Source organism: Aspergillus multicolor (assembly GCF_047715735.1).
Source record: "Aspergillus multicolor strain CBS 133.54 unplaced genomic scaffold BDW74scaffold_6, whole genome shotgun sequence".
NCBI classification, from domain to species: Eukaryota; Fungi; Ascomycota; class Eurotiomycetes; order Eurotiales; family Aspergillaceae; genus Aspergillus; species Aspergillus multicolor.
In genome coordinates, this window is record NW_027395957.1 from 673,711 (window position 1) to 689,465 (window position 15,755).

Here is a 15,755-nt window from a genome sequence, read left to right on the forward strand (position 1 = left end):
CTGACTTGAGCAATGATTCTTCTAGAATCAATCTGGTGTGCTCATTGTTGCTGCAATCTAATCGTTCTGTAACTTTTAGTCGTTGAACCGCGATCGTCGGTTACCGATGCGCAGGGACGGTGCCTGGGTCCTATAAATAGCCGGCATTGCAGATGCTGAGGTTGAAGGTTCAGATCGATTACTGAGCTTGCGATGCAAGGATCACTGCACCACAGACGCTCGCATATCTATCTCTCTACTCTACACGCCGGACTCCAGCCACTTGCTGTCCGAGTCCTGGAATCGCGATATGCCGGCTCTTCTCCCAGAACACAGCCGTATGGTGCAATCTGAATCAACTACGGAATAGTATGGGCTCAAGCTCATTAAGCGGGCCAATCTTGTGCGAGTAGGGCGGCCCAAACTCCGCCTCGTTGTGGCTCATCAAGCTATGGAATCGAAGCCTTCGAGGGAAATATCCCTCGGTCTGATCCGGCTTGAGCCGGCCCTCGCAGCGGACAAGATTCTAGACTCTGCGATTGCTGCGTATTCGTACAGCTCATTTCGGACGCGATCTTTTGTGGCGGTGCTCAATGCGCAAGCCACCTTCGGTCGTCAGGAGGTTGGTGGATGAGGGCATACTAGCAACTAGCAACATGGAGTCATAGACCAAGCTGTAAGGGCCTAAGGTCATGGGCTGGTAGTCATTTTGATTGTTGCTCGCAAGGGGACCTATTGAGAACTTGAGATATTCGAGTCTACTGCTATGGTCGCCTGCGCCGTGCTCAAATATCCCCAACCCGGAAAATATATACTTGCCCGCTTCCACAAATCATATGCAAAACAAGCAGCTACACACCAAACACACCCAGGAGCCCGAAGCTAAAAACCGCCTTAAATTACGAAATGACGAAAAGCCCACCGCGAAATGAAAAGCTGAAACATTTGGGAGTACTCCGTACCCCATGGTGGTAGTAGGGCTGAGACCGGAGCCAGCAACATCACGTGCCAAATCAATGCATTTGTAAGCGAATCCCGCTGACTCACCCGCCCGCCAAACCTTAATCCAGCAAGCGGTGTATACCCGGACTCGAGGTCCGAACCACCACCGAAAAACCCAAAAAAAAACCCCTCGTACCTTTTTCTTCTCTCTTCAAGCGTCATCCCCCCCATGCTGCGTTTCTTTGCTTCACACGGCAAGGCCTAACAGCCCTGTCCGGGCCCTATAGCCAGCTGACACCCGCATCACCTGGCTATACCCCGACCCCCGCAAATGAGAAATTCGGAGGAATCTTCAAAACCACATGCACCCGCCGTCCACCTCCCCTCTCCGAGGGAAAGGTGCGCAGCCGGTACGACCCGCAAGGGTTTGGTGTGAGTTTTAGCACATCTGCAATCGGCATCAGAAACATCGGGGCAGAGGTGTACTTGTGCCCTCTGGTTTCCCCTTGGGAGAGTCATTGCGAAGATTGTGTGTGTTTGGCTACTAGCCGGGTACGACACTTTAGTGCAATACGCGGCATACTTTGGCCCCTGTCATAGGGGGACTGGTATCATTCGATTCCGATTATTCGGGGGGGAAGGCGCTTCATTCTTTTTTTTTTTCAGGTTAGTTTTTTCTCTCGACCCCCGCCTCTACTCCATTGTTTGGTTTGGGGGAGCTGGAAAGGGTAGTTTTGTGACCTTGCTAATTTGTTGGGTCTGGGACTTCGGTCCTGTAGGGCTTCGGCAGCTGGGATGGAAGGTATTGCTGCCTTGTGCAGCAGGGTGCAATGAAATAATGCTGGGTTGTCGCTATGATAGCAAGAATGTATACTGTTTAGAGGATTCGTGTCATGTCCAGTTAGACTGATGTCCGCATGTGCTATTTTCATTCCACGCCTAGTTTACAATAAAGACCCTGACATGGTTGATCGATCATGACGAAGTAATGCGTAAAGTAAAACATCTCGCTTGATATCTAAATGGATATTATAGTAGAAGACATCTATCCTGCTCGGATATAGTCAATCCAGGAGTATTTTCGGTAGAGAAAAAAAAAGAAAACGAACAATAAATAAAAAACAAGGCGCAGTGGAATCATGCCCGCACCCCCTAATGCATCCCTTTCGTGATCATAACCAGCACCGACTCTATCACCGACGCCGCGCTTACTCCTCGTCACCGATCTAAGAATAATCCATGAGTACATGTTCAACACAATCGTAACTTTCAGGGGGAGGGGATTCGGGGCACTCTACCTTGGGAGCGAGATAGAACCGCAGGTGGCCGCTACCGAGACCGTACTCGACGAGCAGGGGGACTTCTTGGGAGAGCGAGAGGCTGACGGTGCTGGAGAGGTTGGTGGCCTTGCAGAAGTTGACGAGGTACTTGAGGGAGAATGTGAGGGCGACGGGTTCGCTGAGGACAATGGAGACGTTCTGCTCGGGCTTGTCGACGCTTGTGTGCTGGCGGATTGTGACGGAGCCGCTGCCGATGTCGCCCTGGCAGGAGAACTTGACGCCTTCTTTCGTGGCTTCGATGACGACTGTTGACGCGGTTAGCTTACGGCGGGTTTGTAGCGGGCCGAGGGAAGTTGAGTTGTACCTGACTCGGAGAGAGCGTTGAGATCCCGGCAGATTCGCTGGAACTCTGCTGAGGGCATCTCAATTGTCGCAGCGTATTCCGTCTCTGGGATGGCAAGGTGCTCCTGGTCAATGTCCATCAACTTGATATCGTACTCGCTCAGCCTGTCCGTCTCCGCGCTCTCGAACATCAGGTTGACGACATCGGGGGAGTCGTCCGCCTTCAGGGTAAGGATATCTTCGTTCTGGGCGGCCCGCAGGACCTTCGTCAGGGAGACGAGGTCGATACCGATGGGGATGTTGCGGTCGCAGCGGTAGGGGGAGAAACCCTCGGCCTTCAGGAGCATGGAGACCAGGGCAACGTGGGAGTTGTCCATGGCCTGGAGAGCGATTCCAGAGTCATTGCAGTCGAAGTTACAGTACTGCACGAGATCTTTGATGGCGTCGACGACCTGAGGCGGAGTTGTGAGCTATGATCGGAGAGGATAATTATGGAATTGGAGGCAACGTACGCGCTTGAGGAGACTGGCTTGTTCGAGGCGGGCTTCCAACACTGGTTATCTGTCAGATATAGCTCAATGGCAAAGGTAGCTCTCAGTCACCTACTCTTGATGTGCTGTTCAATGTGATTGATTGGTGAGGAGGGGATGCGGTGAGAGGCGTGGGAGGAGAAGAAGGCGAGAAAGTGAGGTTTAGGATTCTGAGCGCGGAAAGAGGTGGTTAGAAGGTATTATATAGAAATTGGGTGGCTGCTGGAAACTCACAGGTTATATGCAGAGGTGAGTAGAGTAGTGAGGAAGCTGGAGGGGAGAAATGTCGAGGCGGACATTCGCGTTCTGGAGTGGGTCGTGTCTGCTCAAGGCTCACGCGTCGTGTTAATTTGACCCTTTTGGGCCTAGCTCGAGGGTTCGTGTCCAGCTTCGTTTGCAGGACATTTACGAGTTACACGGAGATACGGATAATTATTCGTTTATTAATGTTATTGACTAGTAGTATGTACTGCTATCATTACAGTAAGGAAATATTTTTGGCGTCTGCCGCGAGCAGTCTGTCCTCCGAAACCAACGCCGGATAACGCACAGTGGACGAGGTAATTTACAGAAAAGATCAAGAATCCAATCGACCAACAGAAAAAAGAAAAGATAGTAGTGAAAGATAGAGAGATGGAACGCCAAACTCCAGCAAACTCTATACGGTCTGGGTATCAATCGCGCGGGGACTGGGCGACGAAAGGTTCTGGAACAAGATATATGCAGTCGAAGAAGGAAATGTACAAGGCATCCTGCGGAGAGACCAGCTCGGTGAGGGATCATAGGCTTGTAACGCGTTTTGAGGTGGTGGTTTTGGGTCGCTGTTTGATCACCATCTCGAGCTCTTTCAGCATGTGAGTATTGGCGTCCATCCGGTCTCGCGCAGCGGCTTGCTTCGCTCGGTCTTCTTTTACCCGTGCGATACGCTCTTCTCGAGTCAAGGAGGCCCGCTTGTTACTTCGTGGAAGGACGACGGCTTCAAAAATCTCTTCGACATCGTCAATATTATAGTTGATACCCGAAACAGGTCTGCTTTCGCCGTTCAGAGCCCTCAACGCATCGGACGGACTGCCTTCTACCGCAGTGGTGCCGCCTAGGCTGGGTGTGGGTGATACAGGGAAGAGCCCGCTCGGCGGCCGAGAGCGAGAAGCAACGGGCTGGTTGTCGAGGCTACTCATGAGGCTAGACTTGCCGGATTCCCATTCCTGGAGTAAACCCTTGATATCGGTTCCGATTGATTCATACTGAGCCAGGAGTGACGCTTCCAGCTCGCTGGTGTCGGTGTCGGCGTCGTTTGTAGACATTTCCTTGAAAATGTGCATCTTTGCGTGTAGGGCACGAATGCCCTGGGATAATGAATTCAGCTTTCTATACTGAGCGCGAAGACGATCTTTGCCGGGAGAAGCTGTTGGAAGTGGTGATGGCGGGACATCAGCCGTGCGATCTTCTTCGTTCAAAATGCTAGTCATCCTTTGCATGCTATCGCCGGTCACCGTGGTCAGATTTCGCATCTGCTCAATAGCGGTGCTCCACCTCGCAATATCAGAGCCGCCTCCGTCGGCCCCGAGAGCCAGGAGGCAGCAAAAGATGCTCTTCCTGACAAGGTACAGCCTTCCGAATAGTGTTCGAAGGCCACGTAGTGAGAATTGGTCTTCGATTTCTCGATCGGCGAACGCTGATTCAACCTCGATGAGATCTTGTTGCGAGATGTCGTAGATATCATAATACTTGGCGAGATTCGCGCTGTCGGTCAGCGGTTGTAGAGCATGCTGCGCTTGGATGTAATGGCCAAGCATAGAGTAGAAGCACTCGGATACGATGCGACGAAGTCTGAGACAACGACGGACCTGCGCCTGGTCTTCGAATCTACTGACCGGGGGTAGAGGTGTACTTCTGCGTAAAGATTAGCATTGGCAGACTAGTAGGAGGCGTATGTGGAGACTCGCATGCGGTAGCCTCTTGAGACTAGTTCCACTTCCTGTATGAAGACAACAGACGCCGAAGCCGCTGAGTCAAAACCCTGAGCATTGCCAATAAAGAGCACTGCCGCATCCACAGCTTGATGTCGCAGGTACTTGATCCACTGGCGCCTGGCAAAAGCGTAGAATAGGACCCCAAGCACCGGGACCAATACTAGCAAAACGCCGACTTTTCGAGGGTTAATGCCGGCCCCGGTTCGCGGTCGACTCCAATGTAATAACCAAGCAATCGAGAAAGAGGTTGAGGCGGTGACGAATGCGCCCTGTAACCCGAACGTGGTAGATAGAGTGGGAAGGTCCGTTGGAACGGTATGCGATAATACGTCGGTAGCGGAGGAGTAGGAAGGAGCATTATGTTCGTTTAGTAATTGCGACGCGACAATAACGTAGCCAAATTGTTCCAAGAATCTCTCGTTATCGTTTCGGCCAAGACGCGAGTTCAGCGCAGACTAAGCGTCATTAGCAGCTTTCCTTCACCATTTGTTCCTGTACGTACTGAGCAGACATCGTACAACCGACCTAGAGCAGCCGTCTGGCGCGATGCCTTGAGGTTCAGAGGTTTCGGTAGCTTGTTCCGTATACGGGTCTGGAATTTCGATGCTCCTCGCGGCGCAAAGTCGGCGGCAGTCGAATCGGATAGCTCGTCTTCGTGATCGCTCTCTTTGATCGGCCAGTCGGTGCTAGCTTCACCTTCTCCTGAAAACCCAACAGTCAGATCCACCATCCCGCAATTTCTAAACCCACTAACCTCGAAGATACTCCGCTAAGGGCGAATTCTCATAAACCAGAGACTCCATGACTTATGCTCATGCCGTAAGCAGCGGCGACGAGGAAGGTGTTCGGATCGGATTCGTTTGCGATCAGCTTGCGGGGAGAGCTGACAGGTGACGTAGGACGGTAGGGAAGGGTAGGATTGTAGGAAAGAGCTAGAGTAGGATCAAAAGCAACGTGCTATTTCAGGGCCATCTCTCTGAGCTCCAGGACAGGATGCTGCGGATTATCGATAAGGAGCAGGTCTCGGAAATTAACCAGGTCGACGGCGTGAGGGGGCGGAGTAAATATGTAGGCGAAATGATGATGATATTTCGAGCGCAGCAGAGGCCAAGCTACCGACAGGAAAGAATATGCAGGACAGAAACTCCGTGCAGCAGACGACGTTGAAGATCAGCTGGCCGGCTGGCGGCGTGTCTGGGGAAAGGGAGGGAGAATGAGGCGTAAGACCGCAGACGGTCAAATCGGAGTGGAATCACAGGTTCAGGAACGGCCGCCGGAGCTAGACGACTCGCCCCACTGTTAATCAATTTCGCTTCGATTGCATACGGAGTCCCCGTAGCTGCATAAATAGAGCAATGAGGAACTGGTTGATGCAGAAGATGGCAATATTTAAATGATGACCGTCGATATCCTGTCTGGCCCAGTCAGACTTGTGAATGTCGCCCTCCGCGGTGGGCCGAGGTTCCAACCACAATACAGTCTGGGCTTCAGGTGTTCGTGGCCGTTCTTTCCTCGGACGCCGAGCATAACGTCTGTTTCAACCTGATACAGGGGACAGCGCGGATGCCGGAGACGCTCCTGATCTGCTACTCTGCGACTTGACGGCTTCTATTTGAGCCGAGACTAAATAGTGCAGGACCTCCTGCGAACTCTCTGTAGACTTCAAAATGTATGAAAGGATTGCCAACTAGGTTTGAACTTTGAAGCTTTCATCTGTTAATCAAAGGGCCATCTCATTGCTTCATATGCTGGTCTGTTTGCCCTTCTGGTCCCTTGCTCGCGTGCATTGATCAGCAAGGGTCCTGGGAATTGGAGTACTAATATAAGACCATGGCAAACGGAAATAGTATGAGCCCTTGCCGCACGGCACGATGATAACATTAGACGAGCTGCAATATTAGATCATGGTCCATCATGTTGGAAGTGGCTGCCAGCCAGCCGTATACAACTCGTTCTGCGGGCAAATCGTGTTATCGGCATCACTTTGTATAGCGCACCTAGGATATGGTTGTCCATGGACACGGTGAGTACCTCGTAATGAGCTGACATGATCGTTTCTCCCATACTGCTGAATATATAAAACGAACATTGGTCTTCGGCCTTATAGGAAAGCACCGATATAGCTTGTCGCGTCTTAAGATGGACATCCTTGAGGGCGGCCTTATGGCCTCAGGCCGAAATGGTTGTACGGGCAACCGCGTCAACATCACATTCGCGCCCTGCATCTGCCACTGAACTCGATACTCGGTGTTATCAGTTCCACTTGACCACATATTTAGGGTTCAACCGTGTTCATACTTACTATATCGACTTGAGCACACTCGAATATACACCATGTCTAGCATATTAATGGAAGCTGGCACGCCGTGCCCACGGCGTCCGAGAGCCAGCAATGATAGCGGCGAAAGCGATCCGTTGGATAGGCTCTGGGACGAGACCCGAGGAAATTACGACGACACGAGGAACATCAACTTCACGACGGAGATCAGAGCACCTGTCTTAGGAGCCAAACCAAAACGGCGAGCGAGGACAACCACATCTTTCGCCATACACAGTGACCCTGACGAGAAACACGTACAGCCGAAGAGAGAGACCAAGCAGGCGGGTGGAATTGCTCCTTCAAATCGAAAATCATCCTTACTCGCGCAGCCTGCGCAGCGGTTTCGTCCACGGCCCAGGGTGAGCTTTGCTCCTAGTCCGCTCAGGCATTCCCTGGCATCCCAGCAAAGTGACGAGGATGAGCCTAAGAAGCGACGTGCAAGGCCGGTCGCGCAGAGAAACAATGATTTGCTCAAACGCATCAGCGGGAGTGACAAGGCACTGGCGATAAATGAGTTGAAAGGTTTACAACGAACTGCCTATTTACCCTCAGAGGATACGACTGCGGCCAGTGTGTTCATGGGAATTTTCAGCCCCCTTAGAACTGACCGTGTCCCACTGCAACCGAGCTCCAAGATCGCTCAAGAGACGTGCGATAAAGTTGATATTCCCGGCAGAAACGGCGGCAAGGAGAACATGCCTCCAGGGATGGAATTCACTGGAGTCAAGCAAAAGGCCCTCAATGACGAGTCCTTGAGCGGCAAGTTGAGTCACTTGACACTCTCAGATAATAAAGCCAGCAAGCCTCTGGCAGCCAGATCTGTCAATAAGCCCGCAAGGAAGGTTGACAGCAAGCCTGCCGTTGTCAAGGGATCAGTTTCGAATGTCGTCACTGGGGCCGGGGGACGAACATTGACTGCTCGAACTAAGAGCCCAGCCACGAGCTCTACTTCATTGAACTCATTGAAGGGCTCAAGGCCAGGCGTAGGCAATTGTGCAAGAAACAATCTCGACCATGAGTATCCATTAGCTTCTGCGAGTATCACGAACCTCGCCATGTACGACGACAATTGGCTCTCACACCAGGAGGCTATTCTGGCCCAGTTGATCGATGGAATAATCAGCCACGCCGACAGTGGATATTTGGACACTGCTAACCTTCGAAATGAGCTTCTGCTGCTCTACCAAGGGCCATACTTTACAAACCTCTACAAGAGGCTCCAGGCGTCGCTGTTGTATGGTGCTTTATCCATTCCAAGGGACGTTCTCCTCAAGAATAGCCGGCTACAGCAAGACCTGGGAATGAAGCGGAGATTTATCGACATTTTCATTAAGTCTTATGAGCCGAACGCTCTGCGGTCTGCATTGGAGGCCGTCACTGGTAGGGTCATCCCTGCTCCGAAGACGAGCTCCAACAGCCTTACCCAGTCAGCGAATGGATCCACCGTGCACGAGAAAGCTTTAACGAAAAGGCTCGCGCGGTGCCTGGACACCTTCTTGATACAGAATCAAGATGTGGACCGAAGCGAAACTGAGCTCGGCGGGGTTGGTGAGGGAGCATTGGCCGATGCATATCGCAGAACTGTCCTTCGCAGCATGATGATAATCATCCTTCTCGATAAAGCCAGAATCTCACCTAAGACATCACTTTCCGGTTGCTTGTTTCTCACTTCGTCACCATACAAGTCTTCTTTTGCCGTGCTCCAGGCGTCGGCCCGATTCTTGTTACCCTCTTGCGGAGATGTCGGTAAAGCTCTTTCCCAGCTCGACTGCCAATTGAGCTATGAGCAGCACCCACTTGAAGAATACAACTACACGACCTCTAACCTCGCTGTCGATTTGAGAGACGGCGTACGACTAACGAGATTGGTCGAGTCACTGCTCTATCCATCATCTTTCAGCCACTCCAACTCAGATTATCAATGGCCACTGTCGCTGCGCCTGAAAGTACCCTGTTTGAGTCGTGTGGTGAAGATGTCCAATGCGAGGATTGCACTAGAAGCCTTGGCTTCAACAGAAGAAGGCAGGCAGCTCGTTACCAATGTTCGCGCCGCTGATATCGTTGACGGGCACCGAGAAAAGACCATTGCACTCCTATGGGGACTTGTTAGCAATTGGGGTCTATCTGGATTGATTGATTTGGATGATCTGAAGAAGGAAATTGATCGATTGAGAAAGGAGGCTGGTCTTTGCTACGGCCCTGGAGATCTCACGGACGAATTCGCTAAAAATGATGACACTACGCCACTGCTTAGGCAATGGGCATCCCTCATCGCCCAGCTTAGAGGCCTCCGCCCCGAAAACCTCACGATGAATTTGGCCAACGGCAAAGTCTATGAGTGTATTCTAGACGAGTACGAGGAATATATATCTGCCGAGACCACGTCCACAGAAGACAGAGCGCCCCTACAGAACCGTCTCCTCGCTCTGGGCTGCAGCCCCCAGTTTATCAACTTGATCTTCGGATCAAAGCCTCAGCTCTTGGACGCCCCCTCCACAACCGGAGCCCTAGCCTTCTTTTGCTCCCGTCTCCTTCCAACCGCGAAGCAGGCCCGCGCTGCCGCGACCATTCAAAATGCATGGCGACGGGTTCTTGGACGCCGGGACGCTAAGAAGCGGGCCATGGCTAGAGATGTTGCGAGACAATGTGCGGCAGTCGTGCAGACTAGAGATCGGATTCTCTGGGCGAAGAGCGTGATTGTACATTGGTGGAGGCTGAATAGATCGAAGCGGAGGAATAGGAGGATTACCGTTCCGTCAATGAAGACGACAATGGCTATGACCAGGAGGCAGTCAAGGATACCGGCGAGGGACAGGAAGTCGACGAAGATTCCTCTGCGTTGCTTGAGGTAGTCGAGCTGTTGGTTTCTATTTTTCATCATGTGCATAGGGTATTGCAGCATACTTTCTCTCTATTTACATCTTTCTTTTGTTACTATTGGCAACCTCAAACATTGGAATTCCAGCCCGTGTTTCCATCCGTAGCCGCGTCCGGTCCTGCACCCGACCAGCACGGCTTAGCGCTCTCGAGTACAGAGAGGAAGCGGAAATATCAGCCAGCGCCAAGGTAACTGGGTATAACTAATGAGCATCGCTCAATAGCTCAATATATAACTGCAAGTTGTGGTGGTACCCTACCTACTATGGTACCTTCCAGCGCTTATGATAGTAGGGTAGGGTAGCATGTACGGTAAGTGCGATATGGGATTTGATTTCATCATTATTCCTCAATGGTAGATACCAGCAGACCAGGTCTATCGGATTCTGCACGAAGATAGATGGATGAAGCACTAGAATGAATGGAGGTTGGCACGCTCGTGGTGTGTGGTTGCTGTTCCACCCCTGGCACTGCGGTAGCTCTCTCCGGTTAGGGCTAAAGAACTCTCAGGACATAGGAATCGAACCCCATCCATCATCATCCGCCACCGCACGTCGCTACCACCAATATTTACAGGCTTCAATCAATTAGGCTTTTTCAAGAAAATAAAGAAAAGCTTTAAATTGCTCAAACTGCTTCAGAGTTGGGACAAGGACGGGATTTGACCGCGCCATATAATGATGTGGGGATTTCAAGCATACCCTAAGTTTCAAACCTTGAGGATCGAAATTGAAAAAGGAATCTCTGGTAGGATTAGAATCATAGATCCTAAACTTCAAACCACCCGTCTTGGAACCAGACATGATTGGAAGGTTTATACTAAAAATGAAGCATTAGACCTAGGGTATGGTATTTATCCATGGTACATCGATTGAAGTACAGTATGGTATTACATACATACACCTTTTACAACCAGTCCACTCCTTCCACTTCCACTTCCACTTCCTTTCCCTTTTCCATGTCAGACTAAGCAAAGTCCGATCCCATCATATAAATCCAGCTAAGCAGCTCAAACCCCAACACAGACATAATACCCCAACCAGAGATTGCTGCACGCGGCATCAATGTGCGGGTTCCACTGTCGCAGCTGCGCAAGCGTGATTCCGGCCTCGGTGTAGATTGACCAGCAGCTATCGCCGCTCTTGATCAGATGGAAGGCCTTGAAGGTGCTGATGGAGCCCGGGAGCTGTGGCGTTGGGGCCGTGGGATCTTCGGTGGGCTCAGGGGTTGTTGGGGCAGTTGTTGTACTTGTGCCGGGGGCGTGGACGCAGATGTAGTAGTCCGGCCAGAGGTTTGTGCAGTCTGTCGGCGTTTTAGGGTAGGCTTGGATGGGAGTGGGCCATCGCTGCGTTGAAAGACTCAAGACTTACCGGCGTTAATCTCGGTGTTCCAGCTTAGGAGCTGCGCGGTGGTGATACCGTGGCTCTCGGCAATGGTACCACATTGGTCACCGGAAGAGATCAGGTAGAACTGGTCGCAGTTCTCCGCGATCCCGGGCATGGTTGGGGATGGGACCGTTGGATTGGCGGTTGTTGGAGGCTGGGTGGTGGTGGTGGTGGAGGAGGTTGCAGTGCTCGTAATGGTAGTAGTTGTTGCTGTACGGGTGCTGGAAGTCGTTGTCGTGAGAGTGATGCCCGGGGAGGTAGCAGTCACAGTGCTAATGACGCAGCAAGGCTGGCTCGCATCCAAGCTCGCTGACAGATATGCCCCAGGTACTGGCAATGCTCTCGCAAGTATCGCTACTGCCAGGGGTGGTAGCGTAGAGACATTCCACGTCGCGACGGGACAGAGCTGATACCAGCGCCGGGAGGAGCCCAGCGGCGAGCAGGTGGATTGAATGCATGATTGACCTCGAAAGAAGTTGAAGCTCAGCGTGAGTAAGAAAGAATGATTGAATGAGTGAGAGATGGTGAGCAAGAATTAGGGAGCTTCGGCGTGGATCGATGTTTATATAGGTAGTCCTCAAGGACATCAACTGATGCTTTGACCGTCTTCCAGTCGTCAACGGCAAGTACTACCTTGCTATCTGTGTCGTTTATTTCTCCGATGGAATGTCTCTGGCTAGCTCCAATGCCCGAGTCTGGTCAAAAATACCGGATACTACCGTAGTTGATAGCATAGGGATGGTCACGAAACTAGGCCGTGGAGTGGATGCACTCTCGCAATCTCCAACACCCAATTCCTCGCCACACAAGTCAGTGACCTTGGCAACATTGGAGTAATCCAAGATTCCCCTGGGAGAAGGCCAAAGCCAAGGCTCCCGGGTTATTTGGGCGGACTTGACAGCAAACCGGTCCCTGCTCGTCCGCCTGGCCTGCTTTAGCCTCAGTGACGCCCCTATTTTCTTTTCCTTCATCACTCGCACTACAAATCCTTCTCTCACCTGTCTACAGAATTGGCCACCGGCACCATCCTTCTTCCAAAGTCTCGTCTCTCATTTTATTTCATTTCCTTGTGGCCGAGATCGGGCCTACCCCTGCTCACAATGAACCTTCCCCACGCCAGCTGCTTATGGTTGCTGGCCGCGTACCTGGGGGTCCTCCCAGTCGTCCACGCAGTCAGCGTGGTCGAAGTGGACTTGGTCTTTCCTCGCAACGACACATACTCTCCAACCGAGGCCTTCCCCGTCGTGTGGGCCATCCAGAATTCCGCAAAGGCCCAATTGCTCAACCCTTCTGTTTCATACGGAATCAACAGCTGGGCCAACACGAGCGTCACCTTTAACGCAACACAGCCATTTGAGCTGTATGAAGCCAACCTCTCCAGCACTGACCCGTACCTGTTCTACCGCTTCCACGAGGCCTTAACCCCCGGGAAGTGGTGGTTGACCTGGCATTTGGCCTACCAAAGCTGCGACGTGGAAGCCCTCACCGACCAGTATATATTCAGCGATGCCGGGGTCTTCAGCCACGTCTTTGGCTGGTCCCGGATGTTTACCATCTCAAAGTCGACCTCTACCCCGGACAAGGAAGTGGATCTGGTCGCTGCGACGGCCAACGACAGTTGCCCCGATGACGGGAACGCGGTGGCCATCAATGTGACCGACACCACGATGAAGTCCCCTGAGAGACTCAATTACGCGCATCGTGATACCTGCGTGGTCACCACGAATTCCACCTCGGGCACCCCTGTCCACACCCCCAATCCGTGCGGTGTCACGATCTCCCCCCAGATGGCGGCCAGTATCTCGGCCAATTTGAATTGGCGAAGATGCAGTGCCGTCGATGCTCCTGATGACTGCCCCCCTGAAAATGCGGCCCGGCCGTTCATTGTTCTCGGTATGTCTGGACTCCTCGCCACCATTGGAGCGGCTGCTTTTACCCTTGTACATTCTTGGTAGTTTATCAAAGGGTCCGGATCTGGGGAAATCAAAATTGGATATTACGAAGGCTACTGCTTGAGCCGAAAGTGCCTTTATCAAGATACTCTTCAGATTGACACCTCACTTTACTCCCACATCCATTTCAGCTTTGGCACACTGACGGCCGATTATTAAGTTGAGGTTGGCGACGTTCTGTCAACTTACCAATTCGGGGAATCCAAAAAGATCACGGGTGCAAAGCGGATTTTATCGTTTGGTGGCTGGGAGTTCTCCAACAGTGATGCCACGTATAAGATATTTCGTACCGGTGTCCGTCCTGAGAACCGACTTACCATGGCGACGAACATCGCCAACTTCATCAAGGACAATGACCTCGATGGTGTTGACATTGACTGGGAGTACCCGGGAGCTCCAGACCTCCCCCGTACGATCCTGGTAAGGAGGACGAGGGCCCTAGTTACCTGGCCTTCCTGGTGGTTCTCAAGAATCTGTTGCCCGGAAAGTCCATGTCCATTGCTGCCCCGTCGTCTTATTGGTATCTGAAGCAGTTCCCTATTGCGCAACTGTCCAAGATTCTCGACTACATCGTCTACATGACCTATGATCTTCACAGTCAGTGGGATGCCCACAACAGCAATGCCCAAGAAGGATGTGAACCAGGCAATTGTCTGCGTAGCCAGATCAATCTGACCGAGACCAAGCAGTCACTGGCAATGATCACAAAGGCAGGGGTTCCCGGCGAAAAGGTGATTGTCGGGGTGACCAGCTATGGGCGATCTTTCAAGATGGCGAGTCCTGGATGTTGGGGTCCTGACTGCCAGTTCACCGGTGACCGGTTGACCTCCAACGCATTGAAGGGAGAGTGCACCGACACTGCTGGCTACCTCGCTGACGCCGAGATTGCAGATATCATGGCGGACTCCTCGCGGGTGGTCACGAGCTTCATCGACAGCAGCAGCAACAGTGACATCCTGGTTTATGACAACGACGAATGGGTTGGGTACATGAGCGCCGCGACCAAGAAGACACGAATCAGCCTCTACACCGCGTGAGGGCTGGGAGGGACCTCGGACTGGGCCACCGACCTGCAGAGCTTCCACACCGTCCCACCGCCTGAGACCAAATGGGCCAACTTTATTGAGAAAGCCAACAGTGGATCAGATCCCAAGACCGGCCATTCGCGGAACGGCAGCGGAACGGCAACTGGACCGACTTCGATTGTACTCACAAAGTCATTGAAGACAAGTAGGACTACACGCCCTCGGAACGATGGAGGGCAGTGAATGCGGATGCGGCGTGGAAGGACGTTGTGCGCATCTGGAAAGATACTGATAGACCGAGAATCGGGGTCAACTTCACCCAGTCGGTGTTCAGTACGCTGCAGATCGGGGACCAGACCAACTGCGGCCTCCTAACACAAGACAGCTGCGACACAATCAACTGCCTCTCCCCGTTAGACCGCGAGCTGTCGGGGCCTGCAGGACAGTTCATCTGGAACTCGACCGCTGCCATCCACAAGCTGTTCGCGGACTACGATGAGTATCTATGGAAGGCCGCCACGGAGTTGAGTTTACAAATCGACCATTTGACCAACAAGTTTGCCCCTCTTCCGGAAGAGGACGACAGCCTGTGGCAGGACTTGCTCACCAACCTCCTTGTCCTGGGAGGCGTGGGTACTGCCGGGCCCCTGATGCGAAAGTTCCTGAGCCAGATGCCTTGGGTTACTCAGAACAGCAGAGGGGAAACCACCGAGAGTGTGGCCATGGCTGTCCTTGAACAAGGCATCTTGGTCGGCAGGCGTCTCGTGGGGGAGGATGGGTTTTGGACGCCCGAGAAACAGGACGAGTTCTCAGCCTACATGGGCGAGGCTACCAAGGTTAACGGCAATGTTGAGTACTATGTCGGCGGACAGGACGTTATTGATATCATCAACGATGCCATTGCGAAGTTTGGCAACAGCGATGGAAAGATCTGGGCCAAGGGGCTTATGAATTGTAATGGGAATAATCACAGCCAGGTTGTTGAGTGGGGGATCTACTAGATGTGTTGTTTGTTTCTGTATGTGTATTGGTATGTCTGTATGTCTGTATGCACTGGTTTTGATCTGCTTTTTATTGTAATCATAATTTGCTTGACACATTCACAAACAAACCCCCTGGCTAAGCTGCCTTGCCAACCACTTGCTGTGCC

At 52.2% G+C, this 15,755-nt stretch overlaps 4 protein-coding genes across 4 annotated transcripts; 2 read left to right on the forward strand and 2 right to left on the reverse strand.

Annotated features, from left to right (window-relative positions):
• Positions 1 to 2,129: 2,129 nt before the first annotated feature.
• BDW74DRAFT_166776 (uncharacterized protein) lies at positions 2,130 to 5,849 on the reverse strand (the record flags this gene model as incomplete). Its single annotated transcript, XM_073726599.1, has 7 exons — positions 2,130 to 2,147; positions 2,220 to 2,506; positions 2,566 to 2,995; positions 3,907 to 4,966; positions 5,020 to 5,501; positions 5,549 to 5,748; positions 5,801 to 5,849. The coding sequence occupies 7 exons, from the start codon at positions 5,847 to 5,849 to the stop codon at positions 2,130 to 2,132; spliced, it is 2,526 nt and encodes an 841-aa protein (XP_073586062.1).
• Positions 5,850 to 7,380: 1,531 nt separating this feature from the next.
• sha1 (putative calmodulin-binding protein Sha1) lies at positions 7,381 to 10,218 on the forward strand (the record flags this gene model as incomplete). The annotated part of the gene is made up of 1 exon (XM_073728520.1): positions 7,381 to 10,218. The coding sequence occupies one exon, from the start codon at positions 7,381 to 7,383 to the stop codon at positions 10,216 to 10,218; it is 2,838 nt and encodes a 945-aa protein (XP_073586063.1).
• A 1,034-nt stretch (positions 10,219 to 11,252) lies between these two features.
• On the reverse strand, positions 11,253 to 11,743 carry BDW74DRAFT_176115 (uncharacterized protein; the record flags this gene model as incomplete). Its single annotated transcript, XM_073728521.1, has 2 exons — positions 11,253 to 11,545; positions 11,614 to 11,743. The coding sequence occupies 2 exons, from the start codon at positions 11,741 to 11,743 to the stop codon at positions 11,253 to 11,255; spliced, it is 423 nt and encodes a 140-aa protein (XP_073586064.1).
• Positions 11,744 to 12,728: 985 nt separating this feature from the next.
• BDW74DRAFT_176116 (uncharacterized protein) lies at positions 12,729 to 15,606 on the forward strand (the record flags this gene model as incomplete). The annotated part of the gene is made up of 5 exons (XM_073728522.1): positions 12,729 to 13,521; positions 13,741 to 14,000; positions 14,051 to 14,613; positions 14,659 to 14,785; positions 14,815 to 15,606. 5 exons carry the CDS (start codon positions 12,729 to 12,731, stop codon positions 15,604 to 15,606), a joined length of 2,535 nt encoding a protein of 844 aa, XP_073586065.1.
• Between the last annotated feature and the right edge of the window lie 149 nt (positions 15,607 to 15,755).